General features: G+C 41.0%; 1 protein-coding gene across 5 annotated transcripts in view; it reads left to right on the top strand.

The window, feature by feature from the left end:
- SNX31 (sorting nexin 31) overlaps positions 1-25,815 on the top strand; it is a 46,160-nt gene that overhangs the window by 2,027 nt on the left and 18,318 nt on the right. For 4 of the 5 annotated variants that reach the window (XM_041123072.1, XM_030012675.2, XM_030012679.2 and 1 more), the window contains exons 3-12: positions 4,930-5,044; positions 6,099-6,163; positions 14,484-14,594; positions 17,888-17,978; positions 19,678-19,765; positions 21,668-21,737; positions 22,294-22,386; positions 23,020-23,223; positions 23,737-23,832; positions 25,684-25,761. In XM_041123072.1, the coding sequence (XP_040979006.1) occupies positions 4,930-5,044; positions 6,099-6,163; positions 14,484-14,594; positions 17,888-17,978; positions 19,678-19,765; positions 21,668-21,737; positions 22,294-22,386; positions 23,020-23,223; positions 23,737-23,832; positions 25,684-25,761 (1,011 nt within the window). Of the gene's footprint in view, positions 1-4,929; positions 5,045-6,098; positions 6,164-14,483; positions 14,595-17,887; positions 17,979-19,677; positions 19,766-21,667; positions 21,738-22,293; positions 22,387-23,019; positions 23,224-23,736; positions 23,833-24,820; positions 25,034-25,683; positions 25,766-25,815 lie in introns of those variants that run through there. The other variant, XR_005932223.1, reaches the window with a different exon arrangement.

Here is a 25,815-nt window from a genome sequence, read left to right on the forward strand (position 1 = left end):
TATCCTGTTCTGCTTATTTTTCTTGACATACTCTGTTAATGTAGAAAAATGCACACATATGAGAAGTCTTAAACTCCAGGATACAGTAATTTCACCCTCCTGACCACATCACAGGTAGTGTCCACAAAGCCCGATAGATACAATTGAGTGATGGATGCAGGACATGAATTAGAAATAAGCTTCCCAAAGGACACACTTCTGCATGATTATACTTGATGGTATTTCTTGAACACTGTTCTGGAGGATCTGTCTCTGACCTCTGTTGGATGTGTTGCTGACTAGTTGTGCCTCTGATCTCCTTCAGGGTGGCAATTTCTAAAGCAGTGCTATTCCACCTCTACAAGCTCCTCTCCTAACTTGTGATACAAAACCGGGACATAATTTTTGTTTGTGATGCTGTGCTTTACCTGCCCCTTTTCTCTTGCTGTGCATTTTCCTGCTCCCCATCACTTTATATTCTGAGAGTGCTTCTGTTGTTTGACACTCCCAAACTTTGTTCCTCACTGCCTCCCAGAGCCGTTGTTCTCTACAAAAGGACTGTCTGAAGGGAGCAACTGTTCAGAGGCAATGTAGTGTGATGGAGCGTATGATGTTTCAGATACACTGTTGAATGGGAAGGTGCAGGTATACTAACACTGAGCAACATTTCCTTACATTTAGGTGCCTTACCTCCAAACAGGATTCTTAGCCTTAGGCTGAGCACCCAAGGCAAATGGTATAGAGGAGGTGTGAACAACCAAGAATGATTTCCTAAAAGACATCTTGCTTAGAAGGAGTTGCTTAGGCAGGGCTGGCAGGAATGCTGAGCAGAGCAGTGCAGCTTTAGCCTTTCTCATCCTGTGGAGATGGGCACTTGGCTGTGGATTGCCACAAGGTGCCTGTCTTGGTCTAAGGATTTACTCCCTTGACCTTCTTCTGGGAGATGGGGCTTTGTGTTGGCTGTAAGAGGGTCCAGAGATGGCTCTGCCTTCTCCCCTTTTGCCCCTTCTTTTAGGAGCTAGAGCATTCAATTGTGGGAAATCCAGTTTTTGTTCCCTTCTCTGTCTTGAGTATTTAGGTATTACGTATTGGCAGTAGGAAGGACAGTTGAAGGATCAGTCTCCCTTTGCTCGGGATGAACGCCATACACACTGGCCAGCGTTCCTTATTGTTTGCACTTGCTGAACTAAGACTTGTGTAGCCATTCTCTGCAAATGACTGAACAGCTTCAGCAGGAGTGTTGATGGCAGATGGATGTGCATTTCAAGGATCTAAGCTTTGGCCCTAGATTTATACAACGACAGCTAGGCAGTGCTCTGTACTGTAGCTGTGTTCTCCTCTGGCTTCAGTTCTGTGGGGACGGCACACTGACCAGAGTACCCCTGATAGAGCTGTGGGTCTTTATTCTGCTTATGGAGAGGTAAGGCTCTCCTGCAAGAATATACAAGTGACAGGAACTTCTAGAGTGGGGTTAGAGATTACCTGGACAGTGGTTTGTGCGCTAAAAATGTTACTGGATTTCCTCAAAATTGAACAGTTACTCAAGACACAGGCCGTCCCTTGTTTCCACCTTTGTGATGTTTGCATTTGGCTTTTCAGTTTGGCAGCTGCTTAGTGTGTCCCTCTCTAAACAAATATCCTAATAATGAACTTATGTTCTGTTGTAGGACTGAAAGGAACAGATTGTTTCTTGCAATTGTTGGAGTATTCACTGGTTTACTTCCAGGCAGGGAGTAAATAGGAAGTGTCCTCTGTAGGAGTAAGAGTGAAATACAACACTGATGGATTCTGGTCATGATGCCAGCCTCTACTGAGTCAGTTAGCAGCATCTGTGATTGGCATGAATGACTGTTGGAAAAATAGTTCTAAAAAATCTGTTAATCACGATAAAACAATTGGTAAAAAGGAATTAAATATAGAAAATGGGTTTTTTTTAAACTTCATTTAGCCAGTCATGTACCAGAATAGTCTCATACCTTTGATTGCTTGGACAGTTTCTGCATACATACATTTAAATTTTCACATGAAACATATTTAAGCATTTTTAATCTTAGAATGGTGTCTCCTCCTTTTTTTTAATATTTAATCAGGTAACTGAGAAGGAAATGCCCAGAGGCCTGTTCATTCTGTATATAATCCATACATAATAGCTTTATAGTTATAATGCTGCTCTATTTTTTCAGTTTAGCACTTTTGTTTCTGGTGCTCCATCTGACTTCAGCATCTGCACACCTATGATAGAGCATGGCCCTGGGTGAAATAGCTCATCTAGATAGCATAGGCAGGACCAGACACCAAAAAGCAAACCTATGGGATTAGACTGAATAGGAGATTATTAATTCTGGTCAACTACACTTTAAAACTGATGATGTCTCCTGCTGCAGAGAGGAATATATATTGCAGAAAGATGAAGAAGAAACAGCACCAACAGTGGCATGTGTCTTTACTCCCCTTTTTGGAGAGATTAGCTCTTAGGCCTTAAAACTGTCATATTTAGGGAAGCTGCTCTATCTCTTTCAGGTAGAAGTCTTGGAGGAAGAGTGAGTACCTCTTTCACCAGGTTGGCACATCCTGTCTGGGCTTGTAGCACAGTCAGATTTAAGCTCGGTTTTGTGATCCAGTCTCCTGTGGGGTTTCCTGCCATTTGCTCTTGAAGCTGCCTCTGGGGTGGGGACGTGGAAGTGGAGCTGTGCCCAGCCTTGGTGCTGGGTTGTGGGCTGTGAGGCAGGACAGGCCCAGGAGGGTGCTGTGTGTTGTTGACGGGAGCTGCACAGAGTGTCTGCAAAGAAGCTGCTTGGTCAGGCATGCAGAGAGGCCAAAGGATGGAAGTGCTCCCCTTAGACAGCTTGTGGAGCAGGATGGCTTGGAAGTACCTGTCTGGTCAAGTAGGTCCAGTCAAGACAAAACAGCAGTGCACCGGGCACCCTGGCTTGGGGCTGAGACACGTGTCTTCTGTGGAGTGGCTTTAGAAACAAACCCAGAGCCTCGAAAAAATGGTCAGAAGCAGATTTTTGGGTAGGGGACCTATCTCTTATGGTGGTGTTGGCCTGGTAGGGCAGCAGGCAGTTGGCACCTGGCACCACCAGGTACAGTGTTGTTGTTGACTTGCATATAAAATGTAGCCTAGGCTGTTGGGTTTGTGAAGACACGTATTAGCTAGTTCCGTTCTGCTAGAATGAAATTTCACACTGGTGGCTGATAGTCTGGTGGACTTTCAACACTGTACACAAATACACACTTAAAGCTTATGGGCATTTTTCTTTAATTCTTTGAGATGTGAAAAAGTCTAATCAATTGGGAGAAGTTTCTCTTCTCTGTAGCCCAAATCCTGAGGACACACAATTACATTTCAAGAAACTTACCAAGCAGCTGGCACTGAGATGAATTAATTATTTTTTTTTTAAGTAGGCCAGAGTCTCGGCTTGTGCAAACTGATGATAACAGACGGCACCACTTTGTGTAGGTGAGGCATGGCCTGAACGCAGAGGGAAGAGAGAGGACCTCCTTGTTGTCAATGTGGCTCTGGCTTTCTGACTTCTGGCAAATTTTTTTGCTGTATCTCCTCAGTTTGCCTGCCTGTAGAGCAGAGATAATTTTTCAGTTCCTGGAGGAAAATCACATATGTGAAGGACTTTGAAGATAAAAAGCACTCTATACTAGCTATTACTGTTAGCTTTACATAAAACCAAAGCATGTAGTGTTATCTAACTCTTATGCTGTGTATCTCAGAGCAATTCACACATATCTAATAATCAAGAACTCAGAAATACTAGTGTGTTGCCAATGTAGTTAAACTGGAGCTGTGAGAATATGCCTCACTCCTGTTTTAGCCAACAGGCAGGAAAAGGTATTGCTAATTCTTGCAGTAGTAAACTTTTTTTTTCTTCAAGCTTCAACTGCTGGAGTCATGTGAAAGACTTGGGCAGCTGGGGCCAGAGGGAAAATGTCATCTTTCATAGGATTTAGTGACATTAATTGCTGAGTTGAATACTGGTGCTTAAAATTTAATTAGTAGTAACGTCTCAGCATACTATAGGAGTCTCATTTTATGGATCAGATGCCATATTGTTTTGATTTAGGTGAAAGAATGTTTCCAGGCAAACTTGCTTGTATTTTGCTGTGCTTGGTAATGTGCATATTGGGAAGGTAAAAATAGCTTATCTTTCATTTGAGATAATTTGCCTATAGTAGAGAATTTTTACACTTCTAAGTGACCAGCTACTGCCCAAACCTATATGGGAACTATCTTATGTTATTGTAAGATAATGTAATTGTTGTCCTCTAGTCCTTTCAAGTCTGTTTATAAATGAGGTAGGGTTTGTACAGAGACATTATGCTCTTATTAGCCAGCTGATATAGCTGGAGGAAGAATGAAACTTTCAGATAGTTTGTTTTCCTGAAAGATTCTCTGTATTTTGTTGTGGCTTTTTTTTTTTTCCTTTGACAATATTGGATGATCTGATAAAAATTAGCATCTCTCATGCACAAAATAATAAAAGCTGCTGAGGTAGCACAAGTCAAGGGCAGAAGTCTCCAGCTCTTAAAAAGTAGTTCTGTGGGTATAGATCAAATAGTCTGTATGAATGTGTTGGGAAGAGAAGACATCTGTAACCATACCTTATTTGTCCATGAGGTGTATAAGACCTAGCTGATAAGCTTAATACAATGCTACTTTTCTGGCTTGGAGCAGGAGCTCAGAAGTGGTAAGACTGTAAAAATGAGAAACCCATCAGAAGCGGTTGCTCACTTGGGCTGTCTTCTGGTGGCTGCATGGGCAAAGGCTTTGCCCTCACTGTGAGTCCTGAGGGCCATCAGGGAGGTGCTGTGTGGGTACCCCATGCCCTTTGTAGGTCATCATATCTCGCTGTCAAAACAAGAGTGCATTCAAAGCTCCTTGGAAACTATGAATACTTCTTTACTAATGTGAGCTTTCCTTTGGCTGTTTTGCAGCTGAGGCAGCTTTTTGGGAATGCTGTGCCTGCTTTCCCTCCAAAGTTTTACCTGGTAATGACCAAGTCGATGGCAGATGAGAGACGGTCTCAGCTGGAGCAGTACCTTCAGAATGGTAAGCTTGGCTATAACAACTTGATCAGGTTTTATATGTAGGGCTTAGACCTTTGAGGTTGTGTCTACAATTGTGACTGCATGGTGCTTTACCTTCTATACTGAGCTGAGTAAGGGTGTATCTAAAAGGCTGGGGCTAAGTGTTGCAGCCCTGTCCTGTCTGTTGGTTCACTGGCTCTAGAACAGCAGCATATCATATTTCTTTTATTTCTGAAGTGGCTGCCTTTCTGCAGTTTTCCCAAAATGTAAGGGTGTAGTTTCACACTAAACTAAAGCCAACTTGGCCTTCTGGTGTCAGCCGGTAGTCTGGCTGTTCCCTGCTCTTCCAGATCAGTGAGCTGAGCCACCCATTCCTGCTGCTTCAAAACTGCCAGAGCTGACACAGGGCCAGGTGTGAGAACTCATGGCTGGTGAGTAAAAGAGGGAGGCAAAAAAGACATGCACTTGGACTGGTAGAAGTGTAATATGGAACTGGGGTCTGCATAAACCTCTTCCCTTCAAGGGTTTCCAGGCAGACTTGTGAGAATTATAACAAGAGTTTGTAGAAAAATTAAATCTTGGGCGCAATGTGTTTTGGCATAAACCCGGTCTGCAGGATCCTTAGAATGCGTCTCGTGAGTTTCATGTAAGCCAAGAAATAAAAAAATATGACCATTTCAACTATCCATAAAGAAGGGTGTGTGAGGGGATAAGCTTAAAGAGGTTTTGTAGCCTCTGGCCTCAGATACTTTGTGACAAGACTTACAAAGCAAACTCAAAATTGGTCTTTAAAATCTTTTTCACTTGGGTATTCAACAGTTCTTTTTAGAGTTACTGGTCATGAGTGACCATGGAGTTATGTGGCCAAGAACCTTACTGTAGTCTTGCTTTGGGAGAATAGGAACACTACATGTATTTTGTACTGTTCATAGCTTCAGCGATTTAACAACAGGCTAGCAAAGGTAGCTGTGCAGAAACCAAAGGATGAGTAAAACAGCACTGACAGTTTAACGTACAGTCATGTTATACACATCTTGTTTTTAGACATATTTTCCTGTTTTCCTCTTGTTTTACAGTTACTTTGGATTCAAATATTACCAATAGTGATGTCTTCATAGGTTTTTTCAGAAAGCTACAGCAGGTAAGTTTTGAATTTTTTAGCCAGATTTTGTTATATGAAAGAGTTGAAATATTATCCTACCTCCGGAGTTCAAGGCTTCCTTTGCTATCTTCCTTTATTTGAGTTCTTAGCGTATTGGTCTGTCTTGTAAAGCAGTGAGCTCCGATGACAGAGTGCTGTCTGTGGAGCCTGAGTGGCAATAATAATAGTATTGCTATTGTTATGTCCATGTATGAGCTTGTTTCTCACATGAAAAGAACTATTTGCTTTGTTTTTATATCCTGTGGCATATCTGATGAATCTTTTGCCTCTAAACAGTTCCCAGAAGAGTCTTTGTGAGAGCTCAATAGAAGGATTACACACATTCTTGGATTTTGCAACTGTAAATGCTTTTTGGTAGTGTCAGTGTTTTGGACTGATAAGTGTATTGATGACTGCTGTGAAAATGTCGTGTTCTCTTATCTTACAGCTGTAGTGATGGGCAGAATCTGGCATGTATTTGGATTGTTGCAACCTAGATGGCTCTTGAAATCTGTTTTTATGTCGTCCATGACATGTATGGTCTTTCTTGGCAGGCTTGGAGCCTGGATAGCTCTTGCTTGTGTCTGACTGCTGCAAGGTGCCATATGTCCCTTTTCTTCCCTTACCTCCTCTCCAGCTGCCATTGTTCTTATGAGGATAGTAGTGTTTTGGAGCAGGTGGGTGCAGTATGACTCCAACAGTGTTTTCAGGAAGGGGATGCTGCTTTAGTTTTCTGGGAAGTGCTTGGCATGCTGCTGGTGCTGGTGTAACCTGACTTGCAGTGAGCTGTTCTGGAGAGAGGGGATGGAGGGTAGAGTAAGAGTTTTGTGGCTCAAGAACTCTTCACTTGCTATGTGTGATTAAGGTATGTAAGGGGAGTTCAGAAAGGCTATAGAAAATGGTGTGAAGGAGTATTCCTAACAAATTCTAGAAAGGTTTTTCCTATATACTTTGTAAATAAAAAGGTAGTTTATTTACAGTCTCTTAAATTCAGACTTACTGAAGTGCTCAAGATAGTGAATCCCTTTCTGATTAGGGATTTATTTTGTGAGAAACAGTCTCTTTTTAGTTCTGATCCAATGCCTGTTATAGCTCTACAGATAACTCCCAGCAATTACTGCTGAGTCTTAATTAGTCTTGATGAGACTGATAACAGGTCTGCTAAAGAAAGTTAAATCCATCAGGAAAACTTGCAGTTTGCCCTCAAACACTGCCAACTGACTTTTTTTGACAAAGTTCTGGCAGGAAATAGCTCTTCAAAATGCATGTTTGCAGTGTTTAAAGATGTCTTTTGGTGTGCCAGTATTGTGGATTTCTCTTAACATACCATCAGAAATGATATTTTGTATTTAGGTTTTTCTTCACTGCAGGCCCTTTTGGTGAAGAAGCATGACTTGATAAGTACATGTGTAATATTTGCTTGATATACGGGTTATGTACATATGTGTGTGTGCTTATTAAGGCATGTGATGACAGTGCTGCCAACAGCAGTTATTTTGTAGAGTTCAAAGTAGGCACTGAATTATACCTTAAATGTTAGTGCAAGGTCAATACCTTCTCAAGATTTAAATTAACCCAAATTTCTGTTCTACAATACAATGGATTTTCATAGACAATGTTTAGGCTTTCTGCTTGGCAAAAACAGTAGTTCTCCAGCTTTTTTTGTTTAAAATTTAAACTTAAAATGATTGTGCTTACATAAATTACTGCTTCATAATACAAATAGCAGTAGTGCTTTATGTGTTCTTTCATTATGGTAAAGAACAAACTCCGAAGAGAGATCATGTAACTCTGTGAAAGACAGGAAGGCATCCACTGTCATTAGCTATGCACAGTGCCTTTAATTGGTGTAACTGATGGCTGAATAAGTATTCATTTTGGCTATTAAAGAATCTCATTCAACAAACTGGCTTTGTGCATGTTCGGGTATTTATTAGTATACTGTGACTTGTGAGATGTATTATGGCAGAGTGACAAAATTTCTGTAACAGCATTGAGAGACATGGAGTGAAGTTCATCTTTAAAGCACCTCTGTACTGTTCTTTTGTTCTCCATTGTTAAAGATGTGTAGGCAGCACTTAGCATCCTACACATTGCTTAGGAGTGAAAACAGTTAGGGTTTCAGTGTTACTGCTACTTAGTGTTAGAAGCACGCATTACCCCACGCATTGCAAGAGGGATGATTAATGAAAGATTCAAGAATAAAACATCATTAAAATGATGAAATAGCATGCTCCTTTTCTGTCAATGACATGGACTGGCTTTGACTTATCTGTCTTGGCTACCTGAAACCAGTTAGTGCACACCTGTACAAGCAACCTGCCAGCTAATGTGGGAGAAGTGGCAGAGTGGACTGCACTGCAGGTGGCGATGAATGGGAAGCAGTCAGCCACTTTTCTGCCACCACAGCTATTTATTGAGCACAGATCTTTCTGCAGGTAAAAACAGTGCAGCTTTTTTAATAGAAATCTTCAGTTTTAATAGAATGAGTAGATAGGAAAGCAGAGGTGAATGAGATTGCTAGGCTAGGGTGTTGTTTTTTTTTTTTTTTTTTCTAAAAATGCTACTGCTGACTTTTTTCACCTTCACTTCTATCTTTATGAGAGAGAATATAGCTGTCCTCTCAGGTAGTCTGCTAGTGCTTGCTTCATTTTCTTGACTTGTCTTTAAGACAGCAGTATTTAAGCTTTTAGCTGAAGATATTTGTGTAGGTCACTGACTAAAATAGAAGATGCAAAGGAAAAATCAAACTGAATTTAGGACCTTTTTGGTCCTTGTCCTGTGTTTTGCTTCTGAACGGGGTTGTGAAGGGTGTGCTGAGACCAGCACTCCCTGGAGTGGGAGTGCTGCGCAAGGACCATGGCTTTACTGCAGCTGCCTGACGGTGTTGAACGTGACTCATCTGTATCTGCACTCAGCATCACACCAACCAGCTATATCCCCTGATCATATCTAACAGGGCAAACTTTTGAAGTGGGGACAAGCCCATGCAGGTTAACTCTGCTTTCCAGGCCTCTGTTTTTGCCCAGCACCACCTTTACCTGTTGCGTAGGTTGTTACAGTTTGCTCCTTATAGCAGGCATGCTCTGGCTGTTTCCCTAGCAACCTGATCTCACGGGAGAATTTGTCAGGGGACAGCAGGGCTCCTGACACATGGGGAAGCAGCTTGGCACAATGGATGCTTTGTTCAAAACGAACATTGTTGAAATATTTACCAACACTATCATGTAGCAGAGTTGAACAACCGAACCCATAACCTCCCTGCCCTTCCACTCTTCCAAACTCTGCAAACTTGGCCAGTGACCAAGCTGGAGAGACAGATTCAGCATATGCCCTACTACCTCCAGCTCCTAAAGACAAATGGCACAGTTTTTGCAAGAAGTCATTAACGAGGTGAGACTGTTGTGGCTGTGTTGCCTTCTCCTTTTTCATCAGGAGAAAGATAGTACGAGCAGGTACATACATCCCTATCAGTCTCATTTTAATGCAACTCATCTATATCCTTGAATGTAATCTGAGATCATGGTCTCTCTCTGTATTGGGCAGCCATGGAGTAATGTGGTGTATTCAGGATGCAGCTGTGAGGACAGCCAGTCATTATGCATTTATGAATAAAATTGAGGCCGATTTCCTTGCAGCAGCAGAGGTTTGGAGTTAGTGATCTAGGAGGCTGACCTTTTCCAGTCTGTGTTGCTGTTAAACAGCAACCTTTAGCATAAGCAAAAGGATTCAGGTGTTGGTGAAAGGACAGATGAAAAGTTTGTCTGCTTGAGCAAAGCAAAGAGCAAACCAGTGCCTGATAACAGGCGAAAAGCAGTGTTCTCCTGTGGTCCTTCACCAAAGGACTCCGATGTAAGGTGGTTTTCCTTTCAAAGAGCAAGCATGAGGCCAAGGATTGAATACTGTAAGAGAGCTGTGGTGTGTATGCTATTGAGAGCATAGGTAAAATGTTACCCAGAAATCTGCAGGTGTTACCAGGAATCAAAGCTGGTCTGATCATGGGCTGCATTTTCTTGGGTAGAGCCCCGTCTCTGACCATGCAGCCTCTGCTTTTCTGCACTTGCAACGCACTTACCATTTGTGCACGCAATGGAGGAATGCATGTTTGCAACATTTGTCTGTACTTGCAGTAACTCAGAAATGTGTTTGGATGTGTATGTACGCAAACAGCAGTCAGGCTGAGTATCTGATTTCAGCACTGGTCTAAAAACGTTATTTCTTTCATACCAAACCAGGTTGGTTTTGTTATTTATGAACTTCTATTTCAAAAGTGCAGCTGGCCAGAAATCTGAATTTCATGTGGGAAGTTCCCATACTTGCAGATTTTTATTCTGTGCTGGCCAGGGGGGAAGGTTTCTGGCATAGAAAGTTCTGAAGAATTTTAATTCAAGGATGTCTGTTTTATTTTTATTTCGATGTTAAGATGCAATTCAGTCCCCTGACCTGCTGTTCTTTTCAAATATGTTGTAATAAGGGCCTCTGTTCTCACCCTTTCTCCTTTTATGGCCCATGCTTCTTAGCTGAACAACAAATCCATTGAGAGCTTGCTGGGGGTTTGGATTGGTGTTGACCTCTGTTAAAACAAAATCACTTGATTTTAATTTTTCTAATGGAAAACTGAGAGCTAAAAAAAAAGATACCCAGGTATCTTTTTTCCTGTGAGGGAACTATATAATAGGTATCTTTTTTTGGTTTTTTTGTTTGGTTTTTTGTTGGGTTTGTGGTTTTGTTTTGTTGTTGGTTTGGGGTTTTTTTTCTTTTTCAAAACTGTTCTTTTCATCAAAACCGAAAAATGAAGAAAATCCCTCACCAGCTCTGTATTATTCTGTATTCTTATATTAATGACTGAGCTGTGCTTCAAGCTACTGGGGCAGGCAAGTGGGGAGTAGGCAGTAGTTCTAGATTTTTCAGGAGATTTTACCACAGGTAACAGTGACTGCATTAAGGGAAGATTCAAATAAGCAGTATTAAGGAATACAATAAAGTGTCCAATTCTAGTTACATAGCATGTTCCCTGAATTGAAGGAGCAAACATGTAGGAAACATAAAAAGTACTACTGAACATATACTGTTGCCAAAGCACAGGGGTTTTTTTGATGTTGGTGCCTGTTTTGAGTAGATGAGACAATGACTCTACTGCTTTTTCCAAAACTAAAATAGCAGCCTGGGAGAAGATCTGAACTCTTCTGACTCACTGCTGCAAATTTCTTTCAGAAGTATTTTTCTGTCCATTTTGGAAGCCGTTGGCATTGCCATGTGCACTTACTAAATGGATTATTGCTAACACTGATAAATGCTCTTCCCTTTGTATTTGTATTAAGTTATGCTGGATTCTCTTGTGTTGTTTTAGCGACATGTCCGTATTTGTATTTCTTCACTTAACACTGTCTTCTGCCTTACAGACTGCACTGTTTCCTCCTTTTGTTTTTATGTAAGTAAATTTTTTTGGTCTCAACAATACTTTGCTGATAAGAGGCTAAACACAAATATTTATGACACTAAAGAATGTGTGGCGTTTCTGGCATGGACAGTTCTGCCTTCTGGGGTAAAAGCATGTGATAAAGGAGATGGGTCGGGGGGGGGGGAAAATCCCCAAAACCAACAGTTGAAGATAATTCTTATTTTTGGTTTGCTGTGTCATAGCCGTATTAAAAGAACAGTTATCAAAAGTTGAAGATAAAGTAGGGAATTTGTCCCCAAGACCATGAAATGAAGCTGTGCCTGTAGTTCAGTAGGGTCAAATAAGATAAATTAAACCAGTTTTAAAAAGAAGACTTTGGAAACTGCTGGTTTAAGTATTAAAGAGTGATGCTTAATGTGACCATTCTAGATGGAACTGAGACTTTCTTTTCTCTAATACATCCTTTCTTGTAGTTCCTCAAATTAATCCGCCTACTAATATGTTGCATGATGTTCTTGGAGAACTCAAACTGCCTGGAAGTAGCCTGAAAGTTTGGATCATGCTTTTCTTCTTCCCCTCATCATTGCAGAGTAGTGAGGTGGCAAGTAGGGCAGGGTGCTGTGAGGTGTGACTCCCTTTGAGTGGCAGAAGGGTAGAGTGACCTTTGTGTCTCTGACCCTGGGCTGCCACAGTGGATGAGGTGGCCTGTACCCAGGCTGTGAAAGCTGCAGGAGCAGCAGTGAGGATTTGGCAGAAGTAGATGCATAAAGTCTTCCATGTCCTTTCCCTATGGAAGCTTCAGCATTAGCAGCCCACCCCCAGAAGCGCTTACTGCAGTGCATGAGCCTTTGCTCACTGATTTGCACTGCTGAGTCCTGGGTAGTAAACTGGCAATATAGTGATGTGCTTGCTCTTCGTCCAGAGTCAGTAATGTTACATGTCTTTATGTCATTCTGAAGTTTGCATCTCATGTTTGTTCCACATTTCACATACATTTTTATCACATGTGAAATGTTTCATACCAAAATATGTGTGCCAGAGGCATTTGTAAGGAAGTGTCTGCTACTTACCTTTTGAGGAAAGTAGTAAAGTACTATGGTAAGCACAGGAGGTGATCCTCGATGTAAGAGAGAGAGGTGCTTTTGTATCTCCACAGAAGCAAAGTAATGCTTATTTTAATTAAGAGAAGTGAATAGACCTGTCTTCTGGATAAGAAAGAAATTAGTTTGGGCGTAAAGATTACATTTGTGTGGATCCCCAGAAGGGCTTCAGACAGGACATTCACTAATGCCTTGAGAAGAGGTTTTCTTGTTCTTTAATATGTGCAAACAGACGTGTAGGCATGCAGCTAGGTGAAATACCGGGTGTCAGTAAAATCTGTGGGAAGTCTGTTTAAATAAGAAAGATCGTTTCAGTTTGGTTTTCCTCAAGACCTTTTTTCCCCACATATCATTCTACAAACTTTTTATAACATGTTCTTAATTAAGAGCTATTTCAAGGTAAGATCAAATGCAAACAAAAAGTGTTTTCTTCCACAACATCTAAAAATTAAGCCAGTTTTATTGGAAAATGTGGTCTTCCTGACCCAAAAAAGTTACCAATCTGAGCTGAGTTAGTTAACTGGAGTCATACATCCTAGCATGTTCTCCAGGGTACCCAAAGAGGGGTAATGGAGCACACAGCACAAATGTCAGCCCTGCCACCCTGCTCTTGCTGACATCATAGGAGTCAGGAGATGCTCCTATATACAGGCACCATGAAGACTCTGCAGCAAGATACCAAGAGTACTTGAAACCTAAGGGCTCCCAGGGAGTCTCCCATATCTTCCACCAGGCTAGCAAAGGTGGATTCAAGAAATTAAAACTTAATGTTGCATGTAGTATGTACAATTACAGCATTTTCCTCTACTATGAATCTCAAGTGAAGTACCTCTTCTTAATAAAAATGCCAGGACCATTGCTGTCCTCTGATACAGGGCAGTCAACAGGAAGAGAAGCTGCAGTGATGAATTTCTGCCACCTCATCCAGATGCATCCCCAAGGGAGTTCTCAAACTAGTCTCCATCCTCTTGAAACAAGTAACTGACTTCTCATGCATAGCAAGGCATGAAGCTTTCTGAATCTGAGCTCAGGAAAGTCTTTTAGGGAAATGTAAAGTCTTGATAAAACCAGTGGAGAATACCCCATTCCTGTGCACTACCTCATTGTTAAAGATGTGTGCTTTACTTCTGGTCTGACTGTGTCTATCATCAGCTGACAGCCAACGGATCTGGCTTCTGTACTTTAGTTTTCCAGACTGCAAATCACCCCTTTCTTATGTCTAGACATAAGACAGTTCTCTGAGGTCACTTACCTGAGACTGTTTTCTCATGACCTAAATGCTTTCAGGTTTCTTTATATCCCCTCTCCATTTGTGGGGGTTTTGAACCTTGGGCACTGGCACTGCACAGTATTCTAGTAGCAGTGGCTCTGGTATATTAAGATACCATAGCCTCATTATTCTCACTGGAGGTTTTCCTATTTATAGGTATAGGGATGCATTTTTTCTCTTTCACAAGATTGTGGCTTTGAATATTGACATGCAGCAGTTTATCCACCTCCTCTTCTTGGAGTCTCTGCTTCCTAGGACAGTGACTGTATCGTTCCTACAGACACGGAGACACTAGGTAACCTGTGCTCAGCTTAACATCGAAGTGACCCTCCTCTAATTCTGCAGTATCTTCCCACCTGCTGTTCTGCATATGGTTTTTTTTGTCATCTGCAAGCTTTAACAGTAATTTTAGTAACTTACTGTTTAGTAAACAGTAAGTTACAATTGTTTATTTTACCTGAGTAAACAGGGAAAAGGAGCATCAGAAACTTCAGAAGGGCTCCAGCAACATGGAAAGCAATAAAACTGTGTTCTGTTTTTACCTAACAGGATACATTTAAGATCCAAACCCAGAGAGCCTTTTTGGATGTTTACCTCGCTGATGGCAGCAATATTAGACTTGATATCCAGACATCGGACACTGCAGAAAGAATATTAGAGGTAACGGGTTTCTAGAATTGTGTTGAAATTTTCCATTTGTGAGAAGTGGGCAAAAATGAAGACAATTTCAGTCAGGAAAGGATAAAATTCCCTATCTGAAGATATACAAGAATATCTTCTGTGTTTTTTGAGGGCTTTATTGTACCAGGGGCGGGGGGGTGGAGGGTGTTGCTGATTTTGCAGATGAGGAAAATGATTCTTACATTTCTCCATAATTTACCTCTTTTTAATGTTACACACCATCTCATTCTATGGCATTTGGCTGTCAAGTTCAGGTTTCCTTCATATGTGATAGAATCAGAAAATACATACTATTCCTTATGGGGGACACATTCTTAATTAACTCCCTCTTTGGTTTAGCATAGTGTGGGTGAAAGTAACACTGTAGTCAGACATGGTCTAGTCTTGGCTTATGTCTTAGCTGGTGCACTACTGTTAAAACTTAGTGTGCAACTGATATGTCGTTTTTCTGCGTGCTTCTCATTTACTTGTTTTACATCTCTTGATGTTTGCTGTGAAACTGTGGGACTTCCTTTGCAGTATTGGCGCAGTTCTAGCACTGTGGCTCTGGGATGTCCGTAACAGCTGTTGTAACACATACAGTAAACAATTGCCAGTTACGTTTTGCAACCAGTAGCAACCAAATGTTGTTTACACAACTGGCTGGTTTGTGCTTGAAACTTTCAGCTAGGGTTCCTGTCTTATGCCGGGAAAGGAGGAGCAGCAGTGGCTCTGCATATTTTGTTGTGTATTTGCACATGTGTGTGTGTGAGCAAGGCTGAAGCCTCTTCCTTGGTTGCTCCAGTTTCCTAATCTTAACAGCAATAGCAAAGCATGGACCTGCCAGATGGATACTCTTCTTTGTCATGGAAATCTAAATTTCCTGTCATCATACAGAAAACTGTATACTGTATTTCTCTTGTGCCTTTGCAATCTGAGTTTGTGGAGGTAGTTCTCAGCTGGCCATAGGTACAAGCAACCTAAACATGTATTTGCTCTCCTCCATCAAGCTGATGTGTTAGTCTGGCGGCAGAACACACAGTATCTGTGCACAGTTACCATGAGTTGGATAACACAGGGCAACCCCTTGCTGGCTTTGTTCTGCCATGGGATTTGCACCACCTGAGGCAATGCTGGGACCAGTTCTTCCAGGGGAACGTAAGTGTCAGAGTTGGCCTTAGACCCTGCAACAGTAGGCTTGTGGAGACAGAGTGGGGTGGGAAATGCTGAAGTCAAAAGTGTTGGGGGTGGCAGGGAGATAGGAATTTTGACTTGGGGAAAGGGAAGGTAGGTGCTAGTAGGGTGGAAGAACTAAGGAGACATTTTTTAGATAGCAGACTTACTCAAGGTCTCTATGCAAAGAAAGGATTTTCTAATATACTTTTAAAAAATACTAATAATTTGGGCAGACAGTGGTGATGTTGCTTTGTATATTGCATTTATATATATTTAATGTTTATTATCTTGTTAAAGAAACAATAACATTTGAAATACTGCAGATACCATTTCTTCTCTTGTGGACTTAAAGATGACGTAGGACTTTTAGGAACTATTTAGCTTTCATCATTGTAAATGTGCTACCACATTCACTGTTTTGCAGTGGAGGTAGATTTTGCAACCATCAGTCCCTGACATCCTGGTGCTCAGGCAGCATATACCAGCTTGTGCTTTGATCCAAGAAATAAAATAAGTCAAAATCCTACTGAATCAGAGATCTGTGTTTGACGTTACTGGGAAATGCCATCTGGTACGCATAGTATTATGCTACTAAGGGATAACACATTGAAGCTCAGTGGCTAATTTCTTAAAGTGATTTGTGGGCACTTCTTAGCAAAGAGGCAGACAGAATGAAAGGTGGTGCTGTTAATATTCACTTTTTTGTCTTTTGTGTTTGGACTAATGGAAGAAATTTTCTTCCCATTATACCTGGTGTCTGAACTGAGTGTGAGTCAAGTGATTTTTATGCTCTGCTGCCCTCTCCGGTAACAGCCCTAAGATTAACAAGTATAAGGAAAACCCCATGGATGTGTGTTTTAATTAAAACTCAGAACAATTCTTCCTAACCTATATTTAGCTTGATGTCTACTTTTTTCCCATGCACAAAAACATGTCTGCTTTTTAAACCAGCTGATGCAGCTGGAGAAAACCCTTCTGAACTGTGGTGATGAGTGAATTTACAATGCTGTCACTGTGACACAGAGCTGGAAGTGTTTTGGGATTGGCACCCTTTGGAAGAAGAATGAAAACCAGTGCTTCCACCTTATGCTCAGGCAAAGAAAGTCCAGCTTCTCTGACCAAAGCATGACAACTCTATCAGGTTGCATAATGTGCCAGATGAGCTATGACAGGAGTGTTCTCAGGGGTGGAGAGTTTTCTTAGGTTGCCACACCACTTTCCTGAGTGAACTCCGGAGATTATGGTCACTACAGAATTTAGGAATGCTCTGATGGCACTGTGCTCTTAGGTGATGGCTGCTTTAACCTGTGCTTTGATTTTTTAGGACCTAAAACAGAACAAGAAAATTGCCCCAATCTGATTCAGTGGTTTGTGCTCACCTCTGCCTGATTTTTCTGTCCCTACTATCCCATTGTGCAGCTGTTCCTGCAAATAATTTCTGCATTTTTTTTGTTGGTGCTACTTCTGCCTTCTTTCAGAGAAGATGTAGAGGGGCCACAGCAAGCTAAAAATAATCCAAACGTCAAGCTGGATAGGATTTTTCCTCCTTGTGCACTGTAAATCATGAAAGCTCAACAGAGCTCAAGCTGCTCTTGTCAGAAGCCTTCACACAGAATTGTAGAACCCTACAAGTAAGACTGGTGCTTTCAGTAAAGGGGCAGGACTTATAGATACTTCCTAGAACAACAAGAGAACTCTTATCAGCTTGGAAAATATACAAATCCTGTTTAAAAAAAAAAAAAGTATTTGTGATGCTCATGAGCAATGTTGTTAGCTCAAAGCACACAGTGTTCACTGTACAACAGGATTTGAGGATTTACTGGTGAAGATCTGGAATAACATGGCAGATGCCTTGTGTTAGAGGATACTTAAATGCATGGCAGAGCAGTAAACATTTTCTGTTTTATTACATTTTTATGTTCCTTTGAAACTTGTGAAACTCCTCACAAACTCAAATGCTGCAATATGGGAATGGTTATATTTGCTTTTAAATGGGCAGTTAAATGGGACATAAGGGAAAATTTAAAAACAATTAAGTTATGTTAAGAGGTATTGAACATTTCTTCCTTATTCATGCTGATGGATAGTTAAGCTTCTGACCTTCTTTGTTTTTAAAGGTTACATTGTGCAAGATGGGGCTGTCAAGAGAATTAATAAAATATTTTAGCTTATTTTTCTTTCAAGATCATGATGATGGAGCACTCTCTGGTAAGTTTTACAAGGTGCTTAACTTAGCCCTCCCTTGGAATTTTTTTTTTTGTTGTTGGCTGCAGTGAATGAATCTGGAGTCTGAACAGAGCTTGCATGAGCCTGCTCAGGCCAAAAGACCCATCTTGTCTGATAAACCCCCTCAAGCCCTCTCCCCACATGGCGTGGAAAGAGTGGTAGTTGGGAACAAAGTATGGCAAAGTGTGGTGCAGGAGTGAGACTTTCACATCTGAATATCATAACCCTTTCAGTTTACAAGACATGTAGCAACTTTACCACATGGGAACTATTGGGTGTATCTTCTGGGTAGGCGTTTAATCAGATGGCTATACCTACCTAAAACAGTTCTTAATTTACGTATCACATGCTGAGTTTAACAATGGGACAGGAAACTCTTTTGTTATATTTATAAACAATGTCAGTGGCTTACTTTCCTTTGTATCATGACATGTTTCCTTTCTTAACTGACAGAAACTTAAGTTTAACTATGATGGTACTGAGCAAGCTGTAACTCAGGGTTGTGAGTCTCTTTATGGACATAAAATGTGAAGGGGCTTTTATGTCCTCATTGGTCTGCTGATGTCCTGTTTCCTATCTGGGCAAGTGTGTGGATGAGGCTGGATCCAGGCTGGGGACTGGGATAGGCTCAGGCCACATCAGGGAAGTGAACACAGTCTTTGCTGTTGTCTGGAGTAAAGTTAGGCATTGTAGCCTCTTTGTGGGGCCTTGACAAGTCATTTAGCTCTTTTCAGTCTTCTCATTGGCATGAAGATGTTAATGCTCTTCTGAACATTTTCAAGATGAAGGTCCAGTAGTAAACTCAGGCTTACTCAGTGGGGTAGGAACTTTACTGTCTGTGTCTATTTTATTTATTGTTCCCCTGACCCCTTCTCTCTGGCTGTGAAGGGTATCTCTGAGTACACAGAATCCCTGGCTGTTACCATGTCTCAAATATACCTGGATATAACACATTTTATATACTCTTCTACTGCAGTTGCAGATGGATTTATTTTTGCCTTGTATTGTGATATAATGAAATACATGGGAGAATAGAAAAGTTTTTCAATTGATTACGTTTCTATGCATCTTTGAGATTCCTCACAAATACATCAAGTCCAAATGTAACCCACAGTCCACTGCCAAAAAGTGTTTAGATAATCACGTGCTTAAAATCCCATGTTTAAGTGTTCTGTTGAATTGTGGCATTGGCTTAGAAATAAATGTTCACAGGTTCGGGCCTTTACACTTGTATTTTTTTTAAAAGTGAGCAGGAAAGTAGCGACCTCTGAAGTGACATGCTTTTCTTGCTGTACATTAGTTATACTGCTCTTGTCTGGTGTTCTGTTCAAGGAAAGCACCAGTCCTGGAAGCTTGCATGCACACATCCTTTAAATGCAGAAACATCTATCCTGCTTAGCTGTGTTTTGAGAGAAGGATATTCTATAAGAGCATAGTCTAAGGGAGCAGAGGTACTCTGTAAATAACAGAGCTATGTAAGTTTGGACTCAGAGAAGTGAGGAAGATAACTAACCTGTCACCTTACTTTACCCCAGAATTTATATTTAAGTTCTTTTTTTTTTTTTTTTTTTTTTTTCCTCCAGAAGCACATTGCTAACCAGCACTAACTGATATATGAAAGTAGCTGGGCTATTTCAGTAGATTTCACCAAATGTCTATGTGGTTTTTCTTCTTTTCCCAGTGGTGAAAAAAGTGGCAGAATTTGAACTTCCTTATGTGAGTCTTCAGAGCATGAAAGAGTTGCACTGTAAGCTTGGGATCAGAAAGTGGTGAGCAAGAAGCTTAAGAGAAACTACCAAGATCTATGACAACTGCTGTGAACAGAGAAAGAAATCCCTTGAATAACTTAATTACAAAGTCTTCAAGCCTCAGCAGCTTGACTGTCTTTCTCTGAGGCCAATTTGTTATTGGAATTGACTGGTTTCTGTGGCCCTCCATGTTTTAAATTTTATCACTGTAGTATTCCTGAAGTGTCCGTTACTGCAGCTAGCTATTTATTCCCTCTCTCTTTCAGAATATATAGAGATGCTTTGTGGCTGCTTGCCTCCTAATTTTTATACCTGCATAATGCAGTGACCACGAATGGGAATATACCTGTAAACAGTATAGAAGAGAACTTTGAGTTCTGAGTTGCAAGCTGCAACTCTGGGCAGAGATGGATTACTTTTTATTTGAAGTTCTCATTTCTATATACTAATACATATAATACCTGAGGCCATAGCTTGAGCATTTCTTTTGGTAAGTGGCCTGGCTTAACCAGCAGAGCATTCTTCCCCTTTCATTTGCTTGCACCTCGGGCTTCTCCTCAGTTATGCTGGTAGAATTGCATGCGCAGACATGGTGAACTGGACTGATGAGCTAACCCGGCCTACAATAAATTGCTGGCTGGTTTGGGGGCTTTTTTGTTTGGCTTTGCTGGCCTATTTTTGGCCAGGGTCAGTCCCCCATCTTGTTTGCTGTGCAGCAAACAGTTGTGCTGACTTGTGGGTGAGGATAAACCCCGGGGACAGGGAGTCTGGTGCCAAAGTCCTGCTTGTCAGCCAGTGCCCTGAGGGTGCTTTAGGCAATATAGCTGAGCCAGTCTAATGGCTCACTGCTGTGGTTGTGGTCTGGTCTACCTCTCCCAACAATGAAAAAGAAAAAAGGGAATAGATTTTTGTATGCTTAGTGAGTTGCATTGGCTGCATCAGATGAATGCTAGAGCAAGGACCGTGGTTGGGAGCAGAAGAGGAAGAACAGACTTTGCCTTTCGGTGGCAGCAAGCAAGGTTGCTTGGTTTGAAGCTACACAGAAACCTGTTGTTTGATGCTTGTAACTTGTCTGGTTTAAATCTACTGGGCTAGAGCTTGGCCTCTACAAAGCTTTCTCTGTTTCCCTCTATGTGCCCTTATAAACTGCAGAACCTGGCAGTCTAATGAAAGAACTGTGTGGTTCTAAGCCATGACAGAGTGGCTGTCTGAGTAGATATTTCTCCATCTAGCACCGCTTCAAAGCACAGAGGTAGGAAATGTTGTTTGTGTGGAGGGTTGTTTGTGGGCTGCAGGAAGCATATCGCCTGTGCAGTGTGAGTAATACAGCTCTACTAGTCATGGAGCCTGTACTGCTCTGTTCATACTGTCATGTAGACTTACCCAAGCAAGCTGCTTTTAAATAAAATGGCTAAAGCTAGCTGTTGCAGCATGGCACTCAGATAACTGAATATTTAACTTGCTTTGCTGCTGTACTGATCTGATCCTGCAGCAGTTCTACAGTAGTTGGTACTGTAGCTAGCTAGCTCAAGGCTAGGTCTTGGATGTCAGCACTGCAGCATGGCAGTGGATGCTCTGAGAGTCTTACCAACTTTTATGTACACAAACCCTGAGTTGTTTGAGAAAAGGAAGAGGAAGGTTTTAGCTCTAAATTTTAACTGCTATGTTTGGTACCCCCAAAATCAAAGTGGAGAGATTGGATAACCTGACTTTAGTTTATTTCCATTCTGCTATAATGTATAAAGAATGAGTATAGTATACACTTCAAGGGCACAACTGTTTTTTTTGTTTTTTTTTTTAATCTGGTAAGTAATCGGATCTTTCTGGGTTGTGCTCCCAACACATTTAGCTGAAAAATCAAAATGGCATATTTAGAAGCATATCTTCATATTTTGTTACTTTTTTTCCCTTGGCTTGGAAAAGGTATATGGATCCTTCTCTTGACACACTGCTGATGGATTGTAGAGCTTCACTGAATTTGCTATATATGCAGGTAAAACTGAAAGGTCTTTATAATTTTAAAAGTTAACTTTTCTACCTTAATTTCATTTTTTATACAAATTGTTGAAATGTTGGTAAATGGTTCCTGTTTAGCACTGCTTTGTTGTGCTTTTCTAAGTGTTGGGTATAGCTGTTGTTTATCGTGTTCTCTTTTTTCCTTCAAACTCATGTACTAGAGATTCTAACTCATCTGTGTTTTGTTCATGGGAAAAGTATTGCACAAAAATACGTAGGTATCCGTCCACTCTATTTTCAAGTGTATGTATGTATCTGTATGTCTCTAATATGTAGGGACTCTGCCATGATATGAGAGCATTTGATTTCTGAACTGTAGGTATGTTGAGTTGTACTAGCTTTGGAAACTATTAATTCAGGAGGAAAGAACAGTACAGAGTGAACTTGTCCCAAAATCAAATGCCTTGTTCTAAAAAAAAAAAAAAAAAAAAAAAAAAAAAAAGCTTTCTGTGTTTGTGTTTCTGAATGTTTGTGTGTGAAAGGAAATACATTTTTGATGACTTTTTTTTTCTATTTTTAAAAAATCTTTTAAGGCAATCCAGGAAGTTAAGAGGAATTGGGTTAAACCGACAGAAGGGCAGATGCAGGAACTTGAATTTCTACAAGAAAATGCAAACAAAGCAAAGGTAAAATGGTATTTTAAAAACAATATGAACACATCAAAGGAGTGGGTTTTGAAGCAATGATACTAGAGGCTGTGACTTTAAAAATAGAGCATGGTTTTGTGGAGTGGTTTGAGCTAGAGACCCAGGTCTCCCATCTTCTGGTCAGATACTGAGCCACCAAATAGAAAAGGAGGTTCCCTGCTAGCTTTTTAAAATATCCAAACAGAATGACTTGGATCCTAAGGGCTAGCAAGAAGTTTTTAACTGTGAATCCTACTCTATTTGCTGAACTCGGGTGCAAAGGTTTGTCATCCAGTTTAGGAAATCGGATGGGAATTCAGACTGCTGGGACTGCTCTTCTCAGTATTTCTTACTGGTTAGTTTTATCTTTTCCCATCATCATATCTGATAAGTATCCAAAAGATCCAGCTCATCATATCTGGGGCGGGTGGGGGGTGGAAATCAAGTTTCTAAGTCTGGACTGTGAGTGTTAGTCTCTGAATCAAGCATTGACAGACTGGTGAATCTGTGTCTTCCCAAAAGAAAGAGTATTAGGAATCTGAAAATTTGCTTTATAGCTGCCCCCCTCCCCCCACACCTAGATTTCCCTTGCCTTTACAGCAGATTGCTTTAGTTCTATCTTTTTTGGTGCAGTTCCTGGAGTTGATTCGAGAAGTGCAGTTCTATGGATATGTTCGGCTTGATCCTTGCATTTGTGACTATCCAGAAGGCGGCTGCTCAGCTGACATTTATGTCGGCAATAATGAGATTAACTGCTGCATAAAACTGCCTATTAACCAAACCAAAGAGGTCAGCTTTAAAATCAACAGGTTAAGAAGTTGGCAGGTTACTTTTCTTGTAAGTACTTCACTGACTATGTATCTGAATTCACTTTCTCTTCATGAAAACTAAGGCTGTCAGGGAAGGGCAGGTCTGGGGAGAAGGGGGTGGTCTGTTTTAAATCCCTCCCATCTGCCTGTATTCCCCTCCAAACCTATCCTGAAACATATTCCCTTGGCAGCTTTTACAGCAGTAAACCATCTATCCTTACTCTGCTATGTTTTTTCCCTTCCCTGGCATTCCATGTCATACTTTGCCTGCCCTTTTTCTTTCCTGTTGGAGGTAGAGTTGTCAGAGTTTTGTGTGGGAGCAAAAGAACTGCTTTAGCCAGCTTTATGCTTGTAAAGACTCCCCCTTCCTACCTCCCACTTGCTTCCTCCCCCAGGAGAAGTGTTCTGGTACAGCTCTTCAGCTGTTTTATTTATATGCTGTATAAATTAACCTGATTGACTAGTTCTGATTTAAGGCTGAACACTTTAATGCTGGTTTTAGCTGTTTCTTCTGTTTATTGTCTGCTTTTTTGTTTTCCAGGGTGCTACAAAGGATGGTGAAGACGACACTCTGGAGCTCAGGTTTGAGTACAATGATTCAGGCACATGGCAGTGGATAATTTTGTACACAAAACAGGTTAGTTCTCAGTCCTTTTAGGAAAGAATCAGTGTAAAATGTAATCGTACAGCCTCAGGGGATCTTTGAAAGTGGTTAGTCCATCTCTACCAGAGAGCAGTGGCTGTGCTTTCAAGCAGGTTAGCCTGGGGACAGAGTTATCTGTGGAAAAGCATTTGAGTTTCCAGTATAAGGGGAAGAGGTTTGTTTGGGGGGGGGGTTGGTTGGTTTTTTTTTTTCTCCATTGAAGAGAAATGTCTAGCACTCAGCAGTAAGCCTGGGATAGAGTGTGGAGTGGTGCCATTTATTGACTGGACCCAGTAACTATCAAAAATCATTAATTGGTCAGACCCTCCTAAGGTCAAGGGCTCCCATTTTCCACAATAAATCCTATTGTTCAAGTATAAATATATGCCATATTAACACAGGTTAATGGAGGGTGTGAATATGTGACATAAGTATTTTACATATAAATAATTCTTAAATGAGATTTTATAGGGTGACATTCCTCCCACTATTTTCAGGCAGCTCTTTAAAGAGAAAGGTATTCAGGAATTCAAGTCATCCATCTGTGGTTATGCTGCCTAGCAAATAATCTACCCTCTGCAGTATCAAAGACAGCACCAGTCTCAGTTTAGGTACGGAGCTTCTATAAAAAGTATAAAGCCTGTTTGTTATTCAAGTAAACTGCTTCTCTTGCCTCTGAGACCCACCCAGCAGCAGACAGGATTTTTCAAGTAAAATCAAAATGCTTAATTTCTCACACATGACTTCTGAATTCTGGGGTGATGATGCAGTTCACACAGCTATTTAGTAAGTGTTAATTTCCTGCCATGCTTAAGTTTTATGAGAACATGAGCCATAAGCAGTAAGCTTTCTAGTTTCTTTGCTGTTGGAGAACAAAAAAAACCCCTAGAATTACCTGAGTATTAATTCTCCTGTGAAATCTGTTAGGGTTTGCGCTTGATGTAGTGACTTGTTGATTAGACTTGTGTCCCACTTTTCTCAGAAGTGTGAGGAAGAGCTAAAGGCCAGAAATGTGCTGCTGTGTGGAAGAAACAAGGGTTTGATCCAAGAGCCCACTGCAGAAGATGGAAAAACTGGATGATTTGGAGCTTAGTCAGAGATAGCTCCCCCCTCCATCACTGATCTTGTAGGATATTTTGTCTTTGATTCATTTCTCAGTGCTTGACACCATACCCGAGATGCTTCTTTTTGGAGGGTAAGCAGTGAGGTGCATCTCCAGGGTGCAGTTCAGACCTTAACTTGGGCTGCATCATCCCAAAGAATTGTACATGCTCATTGGACAGCATAAGGAACTAAGAACAACTCCACTCCTCTCTGAGGTGCTTCTGCTAGTTACCTAATGTGGGACGAATGCATACTGCTCTGTTCATTCTAGTTGCGCAAGATGCGACTGAGCTGGTCTACAAACAGTTGCAGGCATCTCATGTAACCACTAGGGCTTTGATTGTTGGCAGTGCCGAGTGCCTGTGAACTCCAGCTTGCTTCATTTGCTGAAGTGTTTTTGATGCTGATATTGCCACATTTGATTAACCTTACTTAGCCTTTGGTGTAATTTGGCAGCCTTTAAGGTAGGAGCCACAGGCAACTTGATAACAGACAACAAGAGAGAATAACTTGCCTTATAAAACCAGTGCCATGAGGGTTAGTCATGCTGAGGCTGGGCTTTAAGCAACTGCAGCTAGTTTGGTGCACTGTAAGGATGTTAAGCACAGAGTAAAATTAACTGAATCAGAGAGGTAATAGTTCAGTATTTAAGGACTGTAATTTTCTGGTCGAGGAGGAATGGAAGAGTCAAGTACATATTTTAGTAGAAGAAATCAATGTTCTCTGGTTTATTCTGTTTAGGCCTTTTTGCTCAGTAGCTGCTTGAAGAAAATGATATCAGAACAGATGATGAAGGCATCCAAAGAAGGCCAAGAAATGGTGAGCATGTGTGTGTGTTGGTATCAGAATTTGTATTTAAAAGAGATAAGCCTG

This window comes from Aquila chrysaetos, chromosome 4 (assembly GCF_900496995.4).
Source record: "Aquila chrysaetos chrysaetos chromosome 4, bAquChr1.4, whole genome shotgun sequence".
Lineage (NCBI taxonomy): Eukaryota > Metazoa > Chordata > Aves > Accipitriformes > Accipitridae > Aquila > Aquila chrysaetos.